The following is a 22,551-nucleotide window of genomic DNA, read 5'->3' as shown; positions in this document are numbered from 1 at the left end:
GGACTGATGCCGTTGCTTCTGAATGTAAATCGAAAGATGGGAACAAACATCAACGTTCAGCTGACAAACAAATCTCTTCAACTCTGAGCTTTGGATTTCAGCCCTCACACTGTGAACCTGTTAATTATGAAGGGCAAATCTCTCTCAAATTTCTAAACACACAGCACATTTTAACCAGTTAGACTTTGCAGAAGAGGGCTGAGAGACATCAAAAAGGTTTAAAAGATGTTCCAGCGCTCTCAGGCAAATGCTAAGAATAGCTTATGAATCATTCCTTCCACAAAATGGGAGGGGCTGTGACAGCTTATAAAAAGAAAATAAAAGATAAATGTAAACATTTAATTCGTTCACAAACTGATTATTAAATCAACAAGCAAGACTGACATTTACTAGTAACAGAGAAGAGCATTCACTAAAGCAGTCCACTTAAATAGAAAGTTCAGCGAAATGAAGAATGAGCTGTGAAACAATAAACTGGTTTCAGGCCAAGCTTGAACAAGTGCTTGAGCAGGATCAGGACTAAAGCTCATTCACACAGACTCGTGAGGACATTTAGTAGGGCTCCAGGAGTGCTATAGATATCTCACGAGTCTGTTGATAAAAATACATGCTGTCGTCAAAAATGCCCCTAAACCAAACGAACAAATGTGGAACATGTACCCAATATACAGCTCAAGTTGGAAAAAGGTCAGCCTGTAGGGTAACCTACTTTAGGTAGACAAGGAGAATGCACTCTCCTTGAATTAAATGCATACGAAATCAGTTAAGAGACAGCATATTATATTACATACATGCGTTCAAGTAATGCCTGAGCTTCCACTTGATGGAAATTGTACGACTTCCCTTTTGGGAAATGGTGCCAGGGTTTATTGTATCCTGGAGGGGGTTAAGAACTGGCTCAAAACATTAAAAACTTTATTAAAAAAAAAAAAAAAGTTAGCCTATAAAGATTAAATGCTTATTTGGGCAAGACTTGGCAAATACAAATAGCCTATTTTTATTTAAAGGAGAGCTTCAAACAAATTGTGCTGCGGTTTGGGGGAACCCATCAGATGTTACTGTGGCTAAATTCTGGGAAACCACCAAAAAAAAAAAAAAAAAAAAAAAAAAAAACCCCAACAACAAACCACACCCCCCACAATTCTACTTTGCTCCCCAAATGTGATTTCCACAGCCAATATTACATTTTCACCAAGTCATTGGATAGCTACATGCCATAGAAAAATGGACTAGGGATGGCGAAAACTAAAAAAAAAAAATCTTGGCCGACCACCGAGCCTCATTAGCCGGTTAAAGTCGGTTAACCTAGGAGTTTAAACAGGGATGCAAACGGCGCGCCTTTTTCACGGCTCGTGCAGATCCGATTTTTTTTTAGGGGGGGGCGTTGGAGTGTCTGAATAATTTCATCAGAGTAAATTCTGTATTAAAATTAATACATAAGCAAATGCCGTTACAGTCCATGAAAAAGCAGTGAAAAAGTCGGCATCTGCGGCTTTAGTTTGTGTGGAGAGAGATGATCTGCAATAACATGCATTGTTGGCTACAGACCGAAACATACTTTCAGAATGCACTGGCCAAGGCAGGACTAAACTCAATGTGCCTTCTAATAATAATAAAAAAAAAAAAAAAAAAACACAATAGTAATTTGTAAGCTAAAAAGCCTGTGTCTACACTTTTTTCTTTCGCCGAGTGGCAGCTGTGTTCAACTGGGGCGGGACATGACTGAATGGGTGTTTCTGATTTGTCAGCTGTCTTTAACTGGGGCAGGAGGGCGGGACATGACTGAATGGGTGTTCCTGATTTGTGAGCTGTCGTCCTTACACCGCACGGCATGCCCCAAGTGTTTACAAAACACAGAATTCCAGGTTCTCCGCTCCAAAATTGGCAGCTTCAAAACGATTGATTTTTTTTTTTTTCCACCGACAACCAAAAAAAATTAACCGGTTGATGTTGATTCGGTCAACCACCGGTCAAACGGTCATTGGTTAACATCCCTAAAATGGACACAGGTTGATCATTTTAACGTGTAGTCAGATACCGACCGTCAAGAATATCCATGATGCTCAGACTTTTTACAATGCTAGAATTTTACTGGTCGAGATACACAAGAGCAATGATTCTCAGGAAACCCTGCAGCTTTCAGATCTCTATATAATAAGCAATGGCAAAATGTCACCACCTAAAGCATTTTACCAGACCGTCACACAACTTTCACGAATGAACCCTGGTTTAGGTTTACTGCAATATTTGCCATCCTGACCTACTTGGCACCAAAGGCCATTTCTGCAGAGCTTGCGTTCTGTTTTTCATGAGGACACGCACTCTTGCAACATGCATATCCAAAACTGTTGTTTAATGCGACAGGCCAGAATACAGGAGATGATTTTATCCAAGGTGACTTGAGCAAATTTTCAAATGATGCGGCTTAAAACAAAACCCCAACCTCACACGAAACAGACAGAAGTGGATTCTTTAACGTTAAAGCTGCACGTTTCTGAATACCCTGGGCCAAAACACATGTAGTGTCACATTCTGCAGAGACATTAACGAACTGTATGTCAGAAATGAAACCCAGCAGAAAGAGGAATGGTTCGAGTGTAGTCATGCTGCATCATCAACGACTTCCTTACAGACAGAAACAAGCGTGTGCACACAGGCAAGACAAACAGCATTTTGTTATTAAGAACTTCCTAACCACATTCTAAAATGAACATTTTTAAACTCATTCATTGAGCCATTTCTCCTAACTTATGAATGAGGACATGGAGTATTCACTGAGCATTACAGACCTTAAAAATGAGAAACAACCCTCACTTTTTCTCTTTTGTCCCAACGTGACGAGACTGTCCCTGGAGCGTCACTAAATAAGGGACTGAATGCTGTTCTTGGGATCAAAGCAAACAAACAGCCGTTCTAAAGATACCCAGAGCCGCAGCTGCATTTGAAAAGGAATGTGTCTTGGTTTATTTTTGATTTTATGCTCTGTCTGTTAACATGCACAGTCCAGATAAATATAAATAAAATAAACACCACAAATCCCTTTTTACCATCAATGGATCTGATAGTGCAAAGCGGACCATAAAGACTGACCCCATCCCCCCACACAAAACACTAAGCGGATACATCTTCGTCCTCAAGGTCCAATTCAGCCTGTGTGCCCAGGGACCAGTCAGAGAGGACAAACTGCAGACCACCCCCAACCTGCTTAGGGTACAAGAGAGGAGAGGGGCCATCTGTTTTGTTAATTAATTCCTCAAATTTAGTCGGAGGTGCATGCTGCTGTGTGCCCTCTCTGCGCGCGCACACAGCGTCACTTTTTACCCAACTGCCCCACACACACACAGTCAGGTGTTCATTAATTTTCTATAACAGCACTACTGCCCATAGTTTCAACTACAATGAAATGTATAGGTTTATTTGAACATGCATACTCCACCGACGCACTTGTTTGGCACATGCTTCTTCAGGGTCTCTGCACATTTCTGACCAGCAAAAATAATACTTTTTAAGACCATTTTAAGACCACTGAGTATAAAAAATAAGACCACTACCGCGGAACAAATACGTACAGTAAAAAAAAAAAAAAAAAAAAAAAAAAAGCACACTCTAGGTTAAGTTCAAAGCATTTTTTTTAATAAATAAGTGCATCTTCAGTTTACAAAACAGAACATTAGCTGCCTTCTCGATATTTTAATAGTAGGGTACTGCTGTAAACAAACAGTGAGGAAACAAATTGATCTTCAGTTAACAAAACAGAACATTAACTGCCTTCTCGATATTTTAATAGTAGGGTACTGCCATGAACATAAACAGTGAGGAAACAAGGAAGTTTGACTACTGATCGAACTGCCTCAGTGTATCGGATTTCTCCTTAATGTCAGCCTTCAGGCCAACCAACTCCTCCCTTTTTTCTTTGGCTCGACGTCTGAGTGTGTTGGATTTTGTTATTAGAGTTGCCATTTTTGTTCCACCTCCTTATCTTAATTTGTTAGGTTGGTGGAAGCCTACCTTGAAGTTTTCCAGCAAGTCCTCAGCAGTTGAGTGGCCCATATACTGTGATCCGAGATACCGGGACTGCACTCGAGAACCAGTCTCATCCGTCACCCAATACCTCACGTGAATGTCGAGCTGCTTGCGCTTGGTGGTTCGATTCATAGACTCATCAAACATGACAATGAAGCTGCCTTGATTGACAGTAGCCAGAAGTTCACGTTTGATAAATGGAGCCAGACCAAATCGCGCTAGATATGATGTCTTGTCTTTCCCACAAGTAAACGATTTGGCATACTCGGAATCGGGGAACATTGCCTGGAAGACTGCGCCCACACCTTCATTTGAAGCGTATGAGTGGTGTCGGGTAATCGTCTGCAGAACCCACAGTATTTCTGCCTTCAGCGTAGCGGTTGGGGCGAATGCTGCGAAAGCACTTGTGCTGGGACCCGGAGACGCTAAAGCTGGCGTTGCACTTTTTGTGACCGTAGAGGCGAACATTGGCATGGGGACTGTTGTTGCCCGACTAGCAGCATAGTGCATATGCTTTTCCCCTTTCGAGTGAGCGTCAAGGGCTTTACAGCCCATTGTTGTTAACTTGATGTCTTTCCGACATACCTTACATCTCACTTCATATTCTGAAGTTGCTGTTGTTAGCCAACTTTTGTATTTTGGCTCCTCAAGCCACTTGTTACTAAACTTACACTTCCCCATCTCCGTTCAAGTTCAACCACTTCTTCCTCGTCTGCTCTACTCTCAATGGTTCTACTACATGGATAAAAGAACACACTGCCCCCTGTGGCGTGGTTCCTGTGCTATTAGAACTAGTGCTAGACACACAACGGCTCTTGTGCTACTTGTTCAGCATCTTGATAACAAACGACACTGGTTGAATAAATAACGTTAGCGCGGAAAAAAAATCCAGACGTGTTTTTTTTTTTCATTTACCGTAGGCTACCCGGATGAAATTTAATACCTCCCATGTGAAATTTAATACCATAGCTCAAAAAATAGCGAAATATAATGCTTTTTAAGACCTTAAAAAACACATATTAAAAATAAGACTTAAGACTTTTTAAGGATCCGCGGAGACCCTGTTCTTATAAACGGATGAAAAAAAAAAGTGCAAGTGTTTTCTGTGAGCAGACGTTAACATTTTTTAAAGGAGTACGACACGGGAAAGTCTTTGTGGTTTCGTGGTAAAATGACCAGCTCCAGTGGATTTTCCTATAACTGTATGCCACGATGGTTTATTTCTAACATATTACTGTTTAAAACACCATGTGACCATTTCAGGGTTTTTACAGCTCATGAGGAAAATGCCTTTGCAAAAGCTCAAGCATCACATAGATGGCTGCAGAATGGTGAAAGGGGATAATGATGCGTCTCTCTCTTTCTCTTGCCAGACTCAGACCAGGCTGAAGCCGCTATCAAGTGGCTGGTACTTTTAATAATTCCAGCACATCCTGTAAACCCCCCCCCCCCTTTTTTTAAAAGGTCACCAATTCCACAGTTGCAAGCGTCAGCACTGTGACGCTGTGCACAGACACTTCCTTGAGGCTCCGTGGGGACTCGTCAATACTTGATCCAAATTCCCTCCGGAATTCAAATGCAATGTCGCGCTGCACTAAGAGCTCCTGAGATCATACTCCAAAAGGTCATGAACTTATTTCAAGAAATTCTTTGGAAAAACCACAATTCCCGATTGTGTTTGTTCTGCTTTCTTATCAGACCATCAAGGAACCACCAAGATCAAGCATCTTAGTATTGTTAGTTTGCAGCTGCCCTAAGATAAATGGCATAACGGATGAGAAAAAGTTGACGTACACCACCACCTCCTTCATGGTGTGTGTATATATTTTGGGGGGGGGGGGGGGGTTTCTTTGAAAACAAGTTTGCTTGAATAATTAAAAATGGAAATGAGAAATACTGCCACAACAGAGCGATGGAAATTAAATTTTACATAAAATTTACTGTACATTATGCTCTCGATGACCTCATCTGGTAACATTTTACAGTACACTACATACTCTGATCAAACTCTGGGCTCCCGAGTGGCGCAACAGAACAGCATTGCATTCACCCCATCATCCAGAGATCGCTAGTTCAAATCCTTTTGGTGTCACAGCCATGTGGCCGGGAGCTAGAGAGCAAAATTGGCCTGTGTTCGCAGGAAGGTAAGGGTGGCATACTCGCTCTCCCCTGTCAACTACAGCAACACCAGTCAGGCTTGGGCATCTGAGCTCATGCATACGGAACTAGGTGGATAGCGCTTTCCTCCGAGTGCGTCACACCGCCCCCTAATGTTACATAAGCAGCAGTTTGAAAAGATGTGGTCAGCTGGCGTCACGTGTCTCAGAGAAAGCAAGTGATTACCTTCAACCTCCCTGGTTGGTAGCCATCATGTGATCCAGGAGACCTGTTTGGTTGGTGGGAATTGGCCACATCTAAATTAAGGAGAAAACTGAGGCAGGACTGGGGAGGCTGATATCCCATTCCATTTTAAGCCATGACATTAAAATTCATCAGTCCCCTTCCCATTTACAGATTTTAGTGTGCGCTTACTTGCCTGCCACCTTCTTGCTTGGTATCCAACTGCCAGTATTTACAGCTAAACACAGGTATCATAACAGTCAGTCAGTCACTCTTTCCATGCTGTCCAAAAGTAGCACCTCAAGGTCAAAAAAACAAAAAAACGGCTTCTCCATGCAATGCAGGAAGCTATAGATAGTTTTCACATGACGTCACAGAGTCGGGGATTCCCTAGTGGCGGCCATCTTGCGGGTCAAGCTTACCGTACGGGTCACTGAGCACACATTGTAACGCGCGAGTACAAAGTCTTCAAAAGAACCCAAGCAGGCTATTTAAAGCTAGCAATGGTGCACACCTGTTGTATTCACGGCTGTCGTAATAGGTCAGATGATTAAGCCAAGCGGAGCTTTTATGGAATTCCCACTGTACGGGAGCACGAAGGCGAGCAAACAAACTCAGCATACAAAGGAGAAATCTATGGCTTGCGAGAATCAACCGCAAGGATTATCAGCCTTCCAAACACAGCAAAGTCTGCTCCGATCATTTTATAAGTGGTAAGTTGTTGAAATAAACAATCAATTGTGTTTAAGTTTGTTTTTGGAAACCAAAACATCATGTGAACAATCTCGAGAATGCCTAACTGGAACCGCTGAGTGTACGTTTACATTGTAATGTACACTTAATATTGCTCGTTTGTCACGTTTCTATTTGAAACTTGTCACTTCACTCACGCAAGGGTCATTTTTTAAAAAAACATTTTAGGTCTATTCTGTATGATTTGATTTGTGTTTGGGATGCAAACAGCACGCCTTTTGGCGGATGCCGCCTGAATCGCGCAGATCCAATTTTTTTTTTTTTAGGGGGGGCGTTGGAGTGTCTGATTATAATTTCAAAGTAAATTCTGTATTAAAATTACTAAATAAGCAAATCCGTTACAGTCCATGAAACAGGAAGTATAAGGATGAGAAAAAAAAAACAGTTTAAATCGGAAAGCTGCACACATTTGCGCAGCCCGAGCGGTGTGCAGGACTGCGCAAATGTGCGCAGCTTTACGATTTAAACTGCTTTTTTCTCTCATCCTTATACTTCCTGTTTCATGGACTGTAACGGATTTGCTTATTTAGTAATTTTAATACAGAATTTTCTTTGAAATAATAAATCAGACACTCCAACGCCCCCCCCCCCTAAAAAAAAAAAAAAACCCGGATCTGCGCAATTCAGCCGTGAAAAAGGCGGCATCCGACAAAAGGCGCGCTGTGAATATATAAAAGTTGTATATATCAGACAGCTTTTAAAGTTTGATGAAGTCAGTTTCAGGCTTTGGAGCAGGCTTTGGCAGTTTCAGGCTTTGGCAGCCCTGCATAGTCACTTGAAAATGCATCTTTGTCCGCTTCGTAGGGGTCAATTCCCCCAATCAAGGCCAGTTTGGCTGCATACCGTTGTGAGATGTCGTCTAATGTATCTATATACTTCTGTTTGCTTGATTTTGCCGACATTGATCTTTATTTTAGAAAACTGACTATATAACTTCATAAATTCATCCGAGATAACATAGCCGGTAATGGCGATGGTCCGTTTTGTTTGCCCCACAAGATGGCGGCTGGAGGGCGTTCCCCGGAATGCCGTAACGTCAGTGAAAACTATCTATAGTGACCCCATATACATGCGTGGTGTAAAATACCCTGGCGTGTCTCTCCTCTCGTTTGCCTTACGATGCAATTTACACATGACTCAAGCGAACACTTAGAGATCTAGTGTTGAAATTTGCCCAAAGCTAAGCTGCTGATCTGCCACAATTAGGAACCGGATGGATGTTAGGAGTACTCTCTCAAGAGACTAGATGAGTTCTGCAGTGCTGAAAGGTCAGTAAATGGCAGCTGCCTTGCAGATGACTGGAGACTGAGATATTTCCCAGACCAAACAGTGGATCAGGTATGAGCAACCCGAGCTAACAGGACCGGCATTGCGTTACATGGCAACAGCTAGCAGGCGTGTGAGAGGCAGCTGAGAAGTACAGCTCTGTGGGAGGCTCGGAAAGCATACGCCGGGGAGGGGTATGCTGGGCTTCTTTTTCATCATTGCCTTCCAAGGTCATGTCGCCAGAGAAGAGTATGAGAAACAAAAGATGCAGGCCCATCCTCAGCCTATGACTCATTCCATTAGAGTAGGAGGGATGGGTGTAAAATGAAAAATAAATTAAATAAAATGAATTTAAAAAAAAAACAAAAAGCCGTTTCTCTTTTCAGCTATTCCGAGATGACGTTTGTGCCTTCAGCTGCTGATGCTGGATGAGTGTGCCGAGAGGGCTGACAGCTTGATGGAGGTGAGCCATGTCATAGCTAATTCTTCTCTGAAGGGCCACAATACACAAGTATAGCTTCAGAACAGAATATGCCTGCTGCTTATGCTTGTCCAGAGAAAATGTAAAACTCTCCTTTCAGACAAGTATGATGCAAAACCTGCAAGGTCACAGTGTCTTTCAAAGTCCCATGGCACCATCTGCAGCAGAACTGCTAGACAAAAAAAAAAAAAAGATCTCAAGCACTAGATCAGTGCTCTGGAGTCTGCGATGCAGAAGGTGCGTTACATTTCAAACCAGCTTTTGTCCTTTATAAAAATCAATACGATAAACAGGGGAACTGATCCCAGACCATGACTCACTGTGATGCTTGATAGACACATAAGCCCAGAAGAGCATGCGCACACAGTGTGTTCGTGTGAACGCATTCAAATGTTAGCACTACTTAATATTCCTCTCATGCTGTACCCTTTCCCCTCTTCCTCCCGTAGCAGCCTTTCTTTCCGTTTTTCCTTTTTGTCCTCTGAATTAGTCTCAATCTGCAACGATATGGGTTAACACCACACTGCCTGACTGTGCAGGAGGTTCAGAGAATCAATTCTCTCACTCGAATCTCGTCTTCTCACTGCGGACAAACACCCAGAACAAGCGATGATGACGCAAGACGAAGGCGACCAACCCGTATCGAGAGACCGAGGAAGCAGGAGACAGGGTCATTGAAAAAAGCCAGAGCTTCACCTTTTTTCCTTCTTCGAGCTCACAGAACACACATCCTTTCACAATATCTGGCTGGCGCCAAGCAGTTCCTCCTTCTCTATGCGAGAGTAACCTGTGCTCAGCTGGTATTGTGACTGGAGCAGTTATTCGCCAGCATCACTTTGCAAGCACTGCTGTAACGTTTTATATGCAACAGTGACCCAGAATAGGAGAATGCTGAGCAGTGTAATGATTACTAATCCCATGGTGTGCACAGAAGCTTAAAAATGCCACCACGGCAGGGTGTGTGAATGAACGTGCTTGTGTTGCAGCAAACCAAAACGCATGTGCATTCACCTTTCTCTGACGTCAGATTAAATTGCTGCAGTTTCAGATGGAGTCAGTGGATTCTTTATTCCGTTTTATACAACAACGCTGTTGAATTATAGATTCTGATTTATTAGGCATTTATTGAGGATGGGGAACACTGCCGCTTCCTGGATATATTAGGGATGGTGAGATTCACCAATTCGCGTTGGTGCGCCAATTTAAAAAGTTTGATGCGATTGTCCTGATTAAAAACGTGTGCACCGGATACACTTCGGGATGCATCATATCTTTGCATCTATAAAACCCGATTTATTCATCATTAGTAGGAAGCAGTATGCATTTATTATTTAGAAATCTGACCAATAATTTTGTTTAGATCGAATCCTTCTTTCTAAACCGTTCAAGAGCATGTGCTCATCTCCACTGCTGCCTGTGGTCAATTCTTGTCAAGTCTTTAAGCCAAGTCTTGTGCAAGTTGAAGGCATGGAGCCAATGGGATTTCACAATTAAATGTCCCTCCTCGAGTCACATGAAGGATTATCATGGAGGAGAATAAGCTACCATATTAAATTGCACAGCATCATTATTTTGCTTATCGCATTGAAAAGCGCTGCATTACAACAGGGGTGAACTGCATCATTCCACATTAGCGGTTACTTCATAATCCACTCAATATAGTAGATCGCTCACAGTGCATCGATGTGTATCGGATCCGCCTCAGCGATCGAGATGCACATCCCTTGTGTGTGTGCACTAGCATCTAAAGTCAAACGTTCATTGATTGGCTTGGAGATGTCAAATAAAATCTCCCCTCCTTGACAAAGCAAGGATGCATCATTCAAACAAGAAAATCAAGATAAGAAGTACCTAAAGTTAAATGGAAAAAGGGCGTGGGGCTTCCAGAGCGTCAGTTATGCTGTACTCGACCTACCTTTGAAGTGGCAAGTCAGAACTGAGTCAACTTTCGTCCACTGTGCGCTCGAGCTACAGAGCGGGTTTGATTTTGCTTGATCGAAAGTGAACACTTGTTTATACACTATAACTCATTTCAAGTTAAGGAGTGTGCTTTGTTTATTGCTCATACTGTGAGCAACCATGTTGATTTGACATCACTTCATGAATGCAGGTTTGAGGAGTGAGTGTGTGTGTACTTTTTTTTTTTTTTGCTGAAGTGGTAGTGACCCGCGAGTTGGCCTAGTGGTTAGCATGTCCGCCTCTCGATCGGGTCATACCAAATACCATCATAAAAATGGTACCTACTGCCGTCTGGCAAAGCACGCTGCAATACAGATGCGAGTGGGGAGGCAAACTCTCGCGGTTACCAGAGGACCAACACCCCACTGTAACCCTAGCTATGTAATAGGCGAGAGGCCAAGGGCTACAGAAACGGAGATCGGCGCCACCTAATGCGCCATATGGCGTGGGAAGGACTTTAGATGTGGTAGTGGCGTTCTTTACGCAAAAACCATACCATTGTTCATGTGGTTAAAACTGCAGCTTTCTTGGCAGACATTAGTTAAAAATCATGCATTGTCTCTCCGAGTGTAACCAGGCACAACCAGAATTGCTAGCAAAGCGTCAGGCTGTTATCTAGTTTTAAGCAGCACAGCAAGACTTTCTACCGCTTCAAAAATACCCATCACTCATTATCTGTTTAAAACACATTGTCAGCTTTATTTCCTAGAAGTTACATTTTCAAAAATACACCACAAAGTGTACATTTATTCCAACATCGTCAGTATAAGCACTTTTTCAAAAACATGCAAAGCAAAAGTAGAGGTGCATCTGAAAGAGGGTGGGGTGTTTAGTATCTTGTCCTAGCTATGGACATATTTTAGCCCTTTGACAATAACAGATGTCCAGACCTATTGTAGGATAAAACATTTTTTTTTTTTAATAAAATGACCTTCCGTGCTATTATCCTTTTAGTACTGCTTTTATTTTATAATGTGGTTTTATTTGTTCGTTAGCTCCATTTTATCTAACTTTTCAGTGGGTTTATTACTTCTCACTGCTTTATTTATTTATTTATTTAACTCCCCTCCCCCCGGCCATCATTTCAATTGTATTATTGTTAGAGTTTCTTTTTCTTCTTAAGCCAATCTTAATGGTTTCCTAAAAAATTTGAGCACCCACCAAGACAAAATCCCTTATCTTGTCATCAACTTGAATAAAAAGGCGCATGGCACAACATGGAGCAAAGGGCACTGTCGATAATCCTTCAACAGTTGGCCCCACTGACATTAACGATGGTAGGACGGAAAAGGTTAAACGCTGCCAGGGTTTGAAGCAGATACACCGGATTAGCAGATTCTCTTCCTTCCTGCATCGGTACTCTGACTTTTTGTTTTTTTTGACAAAGCTGCATTTATTACAACATTCAATACAAAGAAGCAGTGACGCACAGCTTTGATCACCTCTCATCTTTCTCACATGTTGAGGCACGTTTTCATCTAAAAACCTACACACACCCTGACCTTGCGTGATCAACACAGCTGAACTTACGACAGGGAAAGTACAAAACCAACCCATCGGTAACTCGATCATTCACAGACATTAGAGACCATCTGAGCAGCATGATGACCTCAAGCCAGCCATTGTTCACGGTGATGAGACTGCTTACCAAATCGCACACGCTCTGGCTGGTGTTTAATATCAGCAAACTCTGAAAATAAGATATCCTTACCAGCCACTTCCACAATATCTCCAGGAACAATATCTCTGGCTTTGATCCTCTGGACACTCTTCCTGTCCTGCCGATACACTTTTCCCATCTCGGGCTCGTATTCCTTGAGGGCTTCGATAGCATTTTCTGCATTTCTCTCCTGCAAGCGTGATTAAAACAAAAATAAAAAACACACTGACAACACTGAACAAAAGAACAGATTACATGCTGTACATTCAGGATCAAGAACTCTGTGGGTGTGGCGGCCAAGGCACTGAAATCAAGAGTATAATCACTTGGTGCTTATCTCGCAGCACAGTAATTTGAGGAACTTTACACCACTGCCATCACAGATCTGAGCCTCGTTTATGATCAAGGCCAACAAAAGCAATGTGCCAAAAATAGTTAGCTATTAACCTTAAATAAAGGGAGACGCAATAAGGGGCAAGGTGCATCACGGGAATTCATTTTTCCCCCTCATAAATGTCAGGTGTACCAGCAGATACAATTTAAGACTTGTTTCACAATCCCAAAATTAAAACATGCTCATGCTTTCAGTGAAAAAGTTGCTGGTGCTGACTTATTTGGCAGCTTTTTTTTTTTTGGCCAGAGGCCTCTATTGGCTTTAATCAGAAGATGGAATAGCCATTTAATATACACAATGTTAGCCATCACTTCCAGACAATCAGGCCTCACACTGGAGATTTTATTTGCCCAGCTGCTTAGTTCATGATTCATTTGTCCACCCCTGTTTCAGGGGGAAATTAGCAATCGTTTAAAACGCAATCATTTAACACATAACATACTACATTCCATGTTTTAAGGAAAGGTTTCCTTTTACATCAGATAACATTAACTCAGGCACTCACGGTACCAGGAAAGCCCGGGTGGACATGTTGTGATGGAAACAACATGCAAAACCCCAATATGGGTAACAGCGGGCTGAGCCAAGACAGAAGGAAATACAACACGACCCTGTAGAACAGGACAAAGCGGCTAGAGATAATGAGATGACATTTAAGGATGGGGACGGGGAAAAAAAAAAAAAAAAAAAAAAAAACACTAGAACATTCTGGAGTATTTTCTGAAATGGCTTAATAACTGCAGACACTAATCTGGGGTTATTTGTTGAAAACGGTGACCCGCAGATTTGTTTTGTTACAAGCTGCAGTGTTTAATCATGGTAGAAAGAGTTTGCATGGAACTGCTTTATTGGGGTTGCTTTGGGCTGTGGTTTGGGTTTAAATCAGAACACATGACAACATTAACAAATAACATCCTATTTACCCCAGATCATACTCAAATCTCTCGTCACATCCTCACTTTTAAAAAAAAAAAAAAAGTAAAGACAAAAGCCCTTGAATAGAATCACGAATAAAAATCACGAGCTCTTCCTACTGACCGACTGGTCAACCAGAAAATGGTGGGTTTCCATTTTTGAGTTTCAGTTCCTCTCAAGCTTTCTTCCAAATGTCTTTAGGATGTTATTCTTCGACATGGTGATCCTACACATGGCTGTGCATCATCAGAAACTACTTAAAGTCACTTCATAAGTTTTATGGTGAAGCATCTTCCATTCTATGACCATACAAACACGGGCACTAATTTTTTTATTTTATTTATTTTTTTAAATTGCCATTTGCCCTCAACACACACACCCCAGATAGCAAATATAAATAAAACATTATCAACTTTGTCCCTTAGTGGATGCTCCCTGGGCTGGTTGCTGAGGAACAGCCTCAGCAATTTACTCTAGTGTGCAAATCTTTAGTACAAGCGCCAGGGCAGGTGTGTAAAGCGGCACGACCCGACAATACCGCAGACTGAAAAGATGCTCGTACAGGGACGAAAGATAATTAGCTGATAGATCCCAAGGGTGACCCCCAAGCCAAGAACACACCTTAAAAGTCTTTAACCCTAACCCTGCTTTCAAACCAACACGCAACAAGTCACTCATCACGTTCACCGTTTCGGTCAAGCATTTTTTGTTGTTGTTACGGTGAGAAACGGTAACAGCAAACTAACTGTTCACTGCTTCCAAACTTGTGTCTTTGTAGAACAGGACAAGATGAGACAAGACCACAGTTTTTCTTCCATTTTTGGGTGCCACAGTAAATACGAACTAATCAATCAATCATTAGAAAATAAAAGTTGCATGTGAAGACTGTAGAACTGGTTCTAGGAATCCTTTGAGATAAGGCCAAAAATAAATAAATAAATAAATAAATAAATAAATAAATAAATTTGGTTTCGGTTACCCAACCCCGGGCCTTTCCGACCCCCTCTCATACCCCTTTTCCACCAAATCAGTTCCAGGGCTGGTTCGGGGCCAGTGCTGGTTCACAACTCGTTCAACTTGCGAGCCAGCTGAGAACCAGTTTGCTTTTCTATAGCTCGTGGGGCTAAGCGGCGCCACGTCATTACGTCGCTGCATACGTCATTACGTCCCTGTATACGGAAGTTACGGCGCTACATTTGCATAAACCTTGGCGCGAATATCAAAGCAAAAACACGGAAGCAGCAGCAGCAGCGGCAACAACAACAATAATAATAAATGACTTCGCGTTTGTACAGCTGCTGCTTCTCGTCGCTTAAAAATGGCAATCTTTCGCGGTCTTGTTATTGTTGTTGGTCTTAACAACTCCGCCCCCCCCCGCTGACGTAAGCGGTTCTTTCCTCTGGCCCAGCAGAGAGTTGGTGCTAGCCTAGAACCGTTTTTTCTGTCCCCAGAGCCAGTTCTTTGTCAGTGGAAACAGAAAACCCGGTTCCAAACTAAGCACTGGCCCCGAACCAGCCCTGGAACTGCTTTGGTGGAAAAGGGGCATCAGTCCATAAAACGTTCACGCGATGCACACAGCGTGGTTGTCCCTGGTCATAGACCAACGTCCGTACGTTATGCATAGCGCGAGTGTCTCTTACATCATAAACGGCCGATTGTACGCATGCGCGTGACCACCTCTAACAGGAAGCAATGAAAATGGCAGTGACGTGTGCTGAAAGACGTGTCTTGCACATCGCAAGCCCAGTCTTAGACAAATTATGTAGCTAGAAAAAGAGACATTTAAAGACACTCAAGATTTGTTAGCTTGTACCAGTAGTTCTAGAGTAAACATAGAAATCATATACGCGAAGCATCGGTTGACACACCGACAACAACTGTGCTGCTGTCAGAGTTCGAGTACTCTTGCAGAGCGCCAGTAATACCCCCCGAACACTTTCTTGCCTCAGTTTGTGGTGTCAGAATGCCTCTCAACTGTGCAGATCCTGTTGAAATAGCCTACTATAGCAGTGGATTTGGATGAACAGACATTTGTCCATATTGTCTTAAAACCTCTGTGTTAAACCAGATCTGAGAAAAAGATTTAAAACAGCTCTTGAAGTATGTAACAAGTGCCTTCAAAAAGGCATTTGCTACAGGCCATAGACACTGAACAACTGATCTTTACAGTTCATCGCACATGTTCAGTGCGAGAAGCTTGTGTATGGTTCGAAATAAATCTTTGAAAAGTGCTCTTTAGTGCTTATTTCTGAAAACAGAATACCTGCAAATATGCATTCAGACAGAGTGCTGGATGGGTGGGTGGATATTTTATTGTGAACATGGAGGAAAAAGAGTGGTGATAGCCATGGAAACATTAAAAAAAAAAAAAAAAAAAAAACCTACCGACCTACCCTAATTTTTCAAGGCATTTAATAGGAAAGTAATTTTTTTTGTTTGGCCTAATCATTCAGGTTTGCCCAATTTGCACGGAACACGTAGGTAGAAAACAAAACGTTCACTTCTTGCTTGCTAGCATGAACATTGAGTTACTGAGCAAAGGAAATGGGAATTAAGCGAGTATTTCCAGATTTATAACAGGAAAACATGGCTCACAAGAACGTCACTAGGGCATGAAAGACTGAATTCTGAACACCCTGAGATACACTTCACCATTTTCAACATTAAGGACAGAATTTCTCAGACAAGCCCAGTGACCAAAATAAAACCAGTGAAACTGGGACAGTGGTTTCAGGGCATGAGAGGTGGTAGAGGAAGGGAGGGGAGGCTCTCGGCTCTAGACTGGAAAGGCTGGTCTCTCTTAAGACGAGCAGAAACGAGATCACCATGTGCTTTTTTTCATAGCCAGGACAGTTTCATTGAGGAAAAAAGGAACACCAAGATAAGCACATTCACTGCATACCAAAGATGTCAAACCATCACGCAACAAATTTATCCATTGAAATGGGTAATGCTTCTTACAGAGCCAAAAAATCCTGCGATTTATTATTTTAAAAAGACGTTTGAGAGCACAAGCTGATAAAAGCTGCATGTTGATGCGCTGTTGAACCTGACTGGTCAAGGTACTTAACAGGTGCTCCATGTGCAAAATCATACATTTACATTAAATGTACTCGTTCTAATAGGTTGTCGTTTGTGTGCTTTCTTCAACAACAAGTATTTATATAACTCAACACTTATATAACTTAACTGCCAAAAAGTATTTCGAAGACAACACAATCCCGAATGCCTCCTGTATGTCATCCAAGTATCATCAATTGAACGCACACAATTCCAGCGTTGCTTTTAGCCCCACACACACGTTCACCATTTTTGTCCCATCATGTTTAGATTCCATATTGTTCTCAACTGCATTTCATTCACTGTACTTGCAAAATGCCACTACCAGCAGTTAATTGTGTGAACACTTCTCATACAATAAACAGGAAAAGGAAAAAAAAAAAAAGTAAACTTACCTGCCAAACTCCTACGATGGCGTTGGCTATAAGAATTAACAATATTACAAAAGGCTCCACAAAAGCCGTAATGGTCTCTTCTCCCTCTTCAAACCAAGCCAGTACCTAGCGAGGAAAAGAAATGAAAGTGTCAACAGTTATTCATACTGGATTTTATGTTATGTTCTCATCCAAGCACTTGCTCATGTTCAGCTTCAAACCCCGAGACAAAAAGATGCAGTATAATATCAAGAACTGGAGTCATTTCACAGAAAGGTCTGGGAATAGGCTGGGTTTGAACCCTGGTGTTCCCCCCCCCAGTCTTTGTTGGGGTTCTCTGGGCAGCTGACAACACAACAAATCACACAGCAGCAAAATAACTGGTTCGCAAGCATTTTTAGCGAGTTTGTTTAGGTCTGCTTCCAAGTCAACTCTAGCAAGATTCAAGTGCTTTGAGAAAATGACTTGATTCTATCATGTCTCAATTGAAGTGAATCAAACCTGCTGGGTTTTTGTGTGTGTGTGTGTGTGTGTGTGTGTGTGTGTGTGTGTGTGTGTAGACACAAGCTGTTGCTGTCCTCATACCTGGACTGAAATAAAACATCACACCTGTATTTTTTTGTAGATGTGAACCATCAACCCAAGAATGATTCGACTGCCCTGAGAATGTGAATCAACTCAACTGAAGAAGCAAACCAAAACCACTAATTTTGTAGACATGAGCTGCTGTCATTCTTCATACTTGGACTGAAATACACAGCAAGCTGCTGTGTAATATTTTGTAGACACGTGCCATGAACGTGACTCAATTACCATGAGAAAGTGAGTCGCCTTTGAATCAACTCAACTTGAGAAGTGAACCAAATAGAAGATGCATTTTTTTTTTTTTAAATATAGGACATGAGCAAACGAACTAACAGAGTGAGGAGAGTTACGTTTAACACGTACTCTTCTGCTCATCGCACTGCAGCATTTCAACGTATGAAGATGTTAAAGCTCATTATGCATTCGGAACTGGAGACAGATGGCCGTTTTGGAGATCCAGGGAAGCAGCTAAAGTCTAATCATTCATCCCCAATCTTCCGAATAGCATCCAACACAATGACTGAATGACTAAGATCGGGTATATTTAGTGAAAGCTACCTGCACTACACAGGCTCATAATTAACCACACACAAACAATCATCACAGCACACAAAAGATACACCGATACATAAAACCGCCCCAAACACCAACATCTTGGGCTGGTTGCTGAGAAACAGCAGCAGTTATTTCCTGTGGACGCATAAATTTATACCCACACACGCCAAGCCAAGCATTAAAATAGAAACTTTTCGACTTTCCAGGCTATGCGTTTTCAATTTCCTTTAAAGGAATTTACAAGCATGCTTGCTGCTCAAAACAAGTCAAGGATGCTTCCGACCAAAAGTTAGCATCATGCAAACACGTTGGCTTTAGCTCCTATTATGTTCGCCTAACAGTTCTTATATGCAAATGTAAAGAAACAAAAACATGCGCACAAAATGAGCACAGATATGCAAGTTTGATTTTACGCAAACTTTCAAGTGTGGCGTGTTTCATGGCTTTGGACCTCATTGTATTACTGTCAGCACAAAATCAGCTCAACAACACACTTCAGCTGTAAAATAAACAACTGTACTTTTAACACAATTTTAAAAAATAAAATAATAATAATAATCATCAGCACCATTTTAGCCACAACATCTACACTACTGTGTGCGCGCACGCATGTAATTGTACTTCTACTGATACACAGTAATTCTCTGAGGACTAATTATCCACCATTAGTAGCATCTTTATTTATGTGAGTATGTGCAAGTTTCCAGAAAACGTCTCGCATAACATCCCCTCAGGCCAGCTCTAAATAAGTAAAAATGAAAAGGAAAAAAAAAAAAAAAAAGACTAAGCATGTTGCTCTTTCATGAATGATTTTAGTACAAAGCTACAACAAATCAGACAGGATGTTATTCCAAGCATCACATCAACTCGGACGAAAAAAAAAAAAAGCTGCCAACCAATCTCAGGAGGAATGCAGTCATGCATCCTTTAGTAAACGTAGCAGGCAGCGATAGGGCACAAAGGGCTGACCATATGACGCAAACTCCCCTGGGACACCTAGTGAGAAAGGAACACTTCGGTACGAGCGAATCCGTAAGACCGCACTACTGATTTACAGCCCAGATTCCAGGCTGTCATCAGCTCGCTCACTCTGGTACACGACAAGGAGCTGGCTAATAAGGGATGATGGAAAGGTTACTGGGTGAAACGCTACACTCTCACTCCTGCCAACTTCCACGCATATCTTAGTCCCTTGCCTTCTCAAAGCATTCTTCATGATAACACGGTTGCAACAGGAAACTGGTTGTGTAAAGTTACTGAGGTCACACGAATGATCAGGATCATAAATCACACATGCTGTTCACAACATTCCAGCTTTCAAAGCCCTCTTAAAAACACACCATGCGCGTCATTCCGACAGCATAACTTACCACAGCTGAAACCCTCGTCAACACTGTCTGAAACATGTGGCCTGATCTTCAGGCTATCACTGAGCACCTTGATGACACATGTTACAAGGTTAAAACGGGCAACACATTATCAGCTACTCTTCTGCTAAATATAATAATCCCAAAGTAAAGCTGAACTCTTCATTGACTGGTCGTAAAGTGCGGATTCATTTTCTATAACCGCATGGCTTTGACATGACGCTCCTTGAAAGGCAAAGCAATTTTTTCTTAATGAACATGCTCTTTCTATAGTCACAAGATAGACCATACAGTTTAAGCCAAACTGACTTATTTTACATGTCACTTAATGACATTTTCTGCCATGGGAAAGTCTTCAGAACAGAGGACTTTGCGCCTTCTTAGTAACATGACAAGTGTAGACATTAACTTCGAGGGCAGGGGGAGGCTGATGGAGGAACAACAGTTTACAGCTGCTATAACAGTTATTTAAAAAAAAAAAAGCTTGTTCAGTGTTTGTACTGCAACATTAATTGGAACTATCAATGGAGAAAATTTCAATGCATCATTCTTTAAAAGAGAAAATTGTGATGTCGGCATATTGTTGTACAAGAAGAATAAACACTTTGGGATGTCCAATGATAGAAAAATCCTTCAGGTTGGCAACTCGAGCTGCATCAAAACACCCTGTCGCTGATCAGTTTCCTAGAACAGCAGGCCTCAAAAACATTTTATTCCTTGAAGCTGATTTATTGTTGTACGTAGGCTCAACACAGAGCTTACACCGTAGCCTATGCAAGTAGCCTACGCTGTCGTGAGCTGATGCGTCTGTGCTGCTCAGCAATCACACCACCAAAACGCTAACTGGCGATGGAGTTTTGATGCCACTGTGTTGAGTTTCTTCATGCACTTCAAACAATGACGACTGAAACCGAGCGGGTCATGCCAGAGTTGGAGCTGATATACATCAAACAAGTTACTTTTACTCATGTGTGCACCACTTCTTGATCTTGTGAAATGCAACACTACTAAGTGGACCAAACAATAGTTACAATATGCATGTCAGTGAACTGAACTATGCCACAACTACAGCAGAGATTCTACACAGAAGTATAAGCCACACTGTACTTGTGCAACCAAGTTAAATCTATCTCACACCCACGAATCACAGAACCTAAAGTCAGACATGCTCTTCAAGACCTTTTGTCCACCCCCTTAGCGTGAACAGAATTAACAAAGTACTTACAAATGATATACATGCTGCTAGAAGAAGAATCCTGACTAAGAGATCCTCAAACTGCTCGATCACCAGCACCCACAGTGATTTACCTGTGAAACAAAGAAATACAAACAAATATGAATAAATAGCACAGTCACTGCAGATATGTATATGAAGAGCAAATGCAAGGAAACAGGATTACCTTCTTCTGCTGGCAGTTCTGTAGGCCGAGCAAGGGTTCACCCCAAAAACAGACAGAGGAAAAAAAAGGTCAAGATGCATGAATGTGATTGTTTCACAATGAAAATGTACAGTAAGCTTTAATATTCATTTTAAAATCACACACAAAGTATGATATATAGCTCATACACAGAAAAATTCTTACTTCTATAAAACACAAAAACAAAGCTCTTAAAAAAAAATTTCTTATTTGAAAACACTGCTTGACTTCAAGATATTGAACGCACCGTGGCTGGGGATTATTTTATAATAAAAATGCATGCTAATTTCTCCCCCCCCTTCATTTTAATCATAGGCAACAAAGTATGATGTTTATACCTGGTGCACAGTGTTGACTTCTATAAAACACAAAGCTCTAAAAATAACCTTATTTGAAAAACACTTGCACTTCATGATATTGAACACACCGCTGCTGGGGTTTGTTTTAGAATAAAAATGTATATTAAGAATTTTTCTTCATTTTAAATCATAGGCAACAAAGTATGATGTTTATCTCTCATAGAAGTAAAATATTTTACTGTGCACATGTACAAAAACAAAGATCTTTAAAAACTAGATAGAACTCGACGCCAACGGCATCGATGGGGATGCCTCCGCCTGGTAGACTACACGCCTTAAGTTGTGATTTGGGGATGGACATTTGACCTCACAGTAATCGTGACCTGGTGAAATTACTTGCATCAGCCTTGGAGACATTGTGTTCACAAGGTTTTCGGACAGACATTTGACCTCACAGTGACCTTGACCTTAGACCTTTTGATCTCAAAATCTAATCAGTTTATCTTTGTCCACAAATGGTGAAAGTTTGGTGAAATTCCTTTCATTTGCCTTGGAGATACTGTGTTCACAAGGTTTTCAGACAGACATTTGACCTCACAGTGACCTTGCCCTTAGGCCTTTTGATCTCAAAATCTAATCAGTTTATCTTTGTCCCCAAATCCACAAAAGGTGAAAGTCTGGTGAAATTCCTTTCATTCGCCTTGGAGATATCGCGTTCACAAGGTTTCGGGACGGACGCACGTGGACAGACATTTGACCTCACAGTGACCTTGACCTTAGACCTTTTGATCTCAAAATCTAATCAGTTTATCTGTGTCCCCAAATGCACAAATGGTGAAAGTCTGGTGAAATTCCTTTCATCTGCCTTGGAGATAGTGTGTTCACAAGGTTTGCGGACAGACATTTGACCTCACAGTGACCTTGACCTTAGACCTTTTGATCTCAAAATCTAATCAATTCATGTTTGTCCCAAAGCGCACAAATGGTGAAAGTTTGGTGAAATTCCTTCCATTAGCCTTTGAGATATCGCGTTCACAAGGTTTCGGGACGGATGCACGGGCAGACAGACAACCCGAAAACATAATCCCTCCTGCACCTTACG

General features: G+C 41.7%; 1 protein-coding gene across 1 annotated transcript in view; it reads right to left on the bottom strand.

Annotated features, from left to right (window-relative positions):
- Nucleotides 1-22,551, bottom strand: part of atp2a2b (ATPase sarcoplasmic/endoplasmic reticulum Ca2+ transporting 2b) — a 43,494-nt gene that overhangs the window by 18,752 nt on the left and 2,191 nt on the right. The window contains exons 2-5 of the mRNA XM_060935435.1: nt 21,133-21,150; nt 20,958-21,040; nt 17,247-17,351; nt 12,534-12,672 (exon numbers count right to left, since the gene is read on the bottom strand). Of these exons, the coding sequence (XP_060791418.1) occupies nt 12,534-12,672; nt 17,247-17,351; nt 20,958-21,040; nt 21,133-21,150 (345 nt within the window). The remainder of the gene's footprint in view (nt 1-12,533; nt 12,673-17,246; nt 17,352-20,957; nt 21,041-21,132; nt 21,151-22,551) is intronic.

This window comes from Neoarius graeffei, chromosome 12 (assembly GCF_027579695.1).
Source record: "Neoarius graeffei isolate fNeoGra1 chromosome 12, fNeoGra1.pri, whole genome shotgun sequence".
Classification (NCBI taxonomy): Eukaryota; Metazoa; Chordata; class Actinopteri; order Siluriformes; family Ariidae; genus Neoarius; species Neoarius graeffei.
Note: the sequence above shows the minus strand (reverse complement) of the source record. Positions and strands in the feature narration are given on the sequence as shown.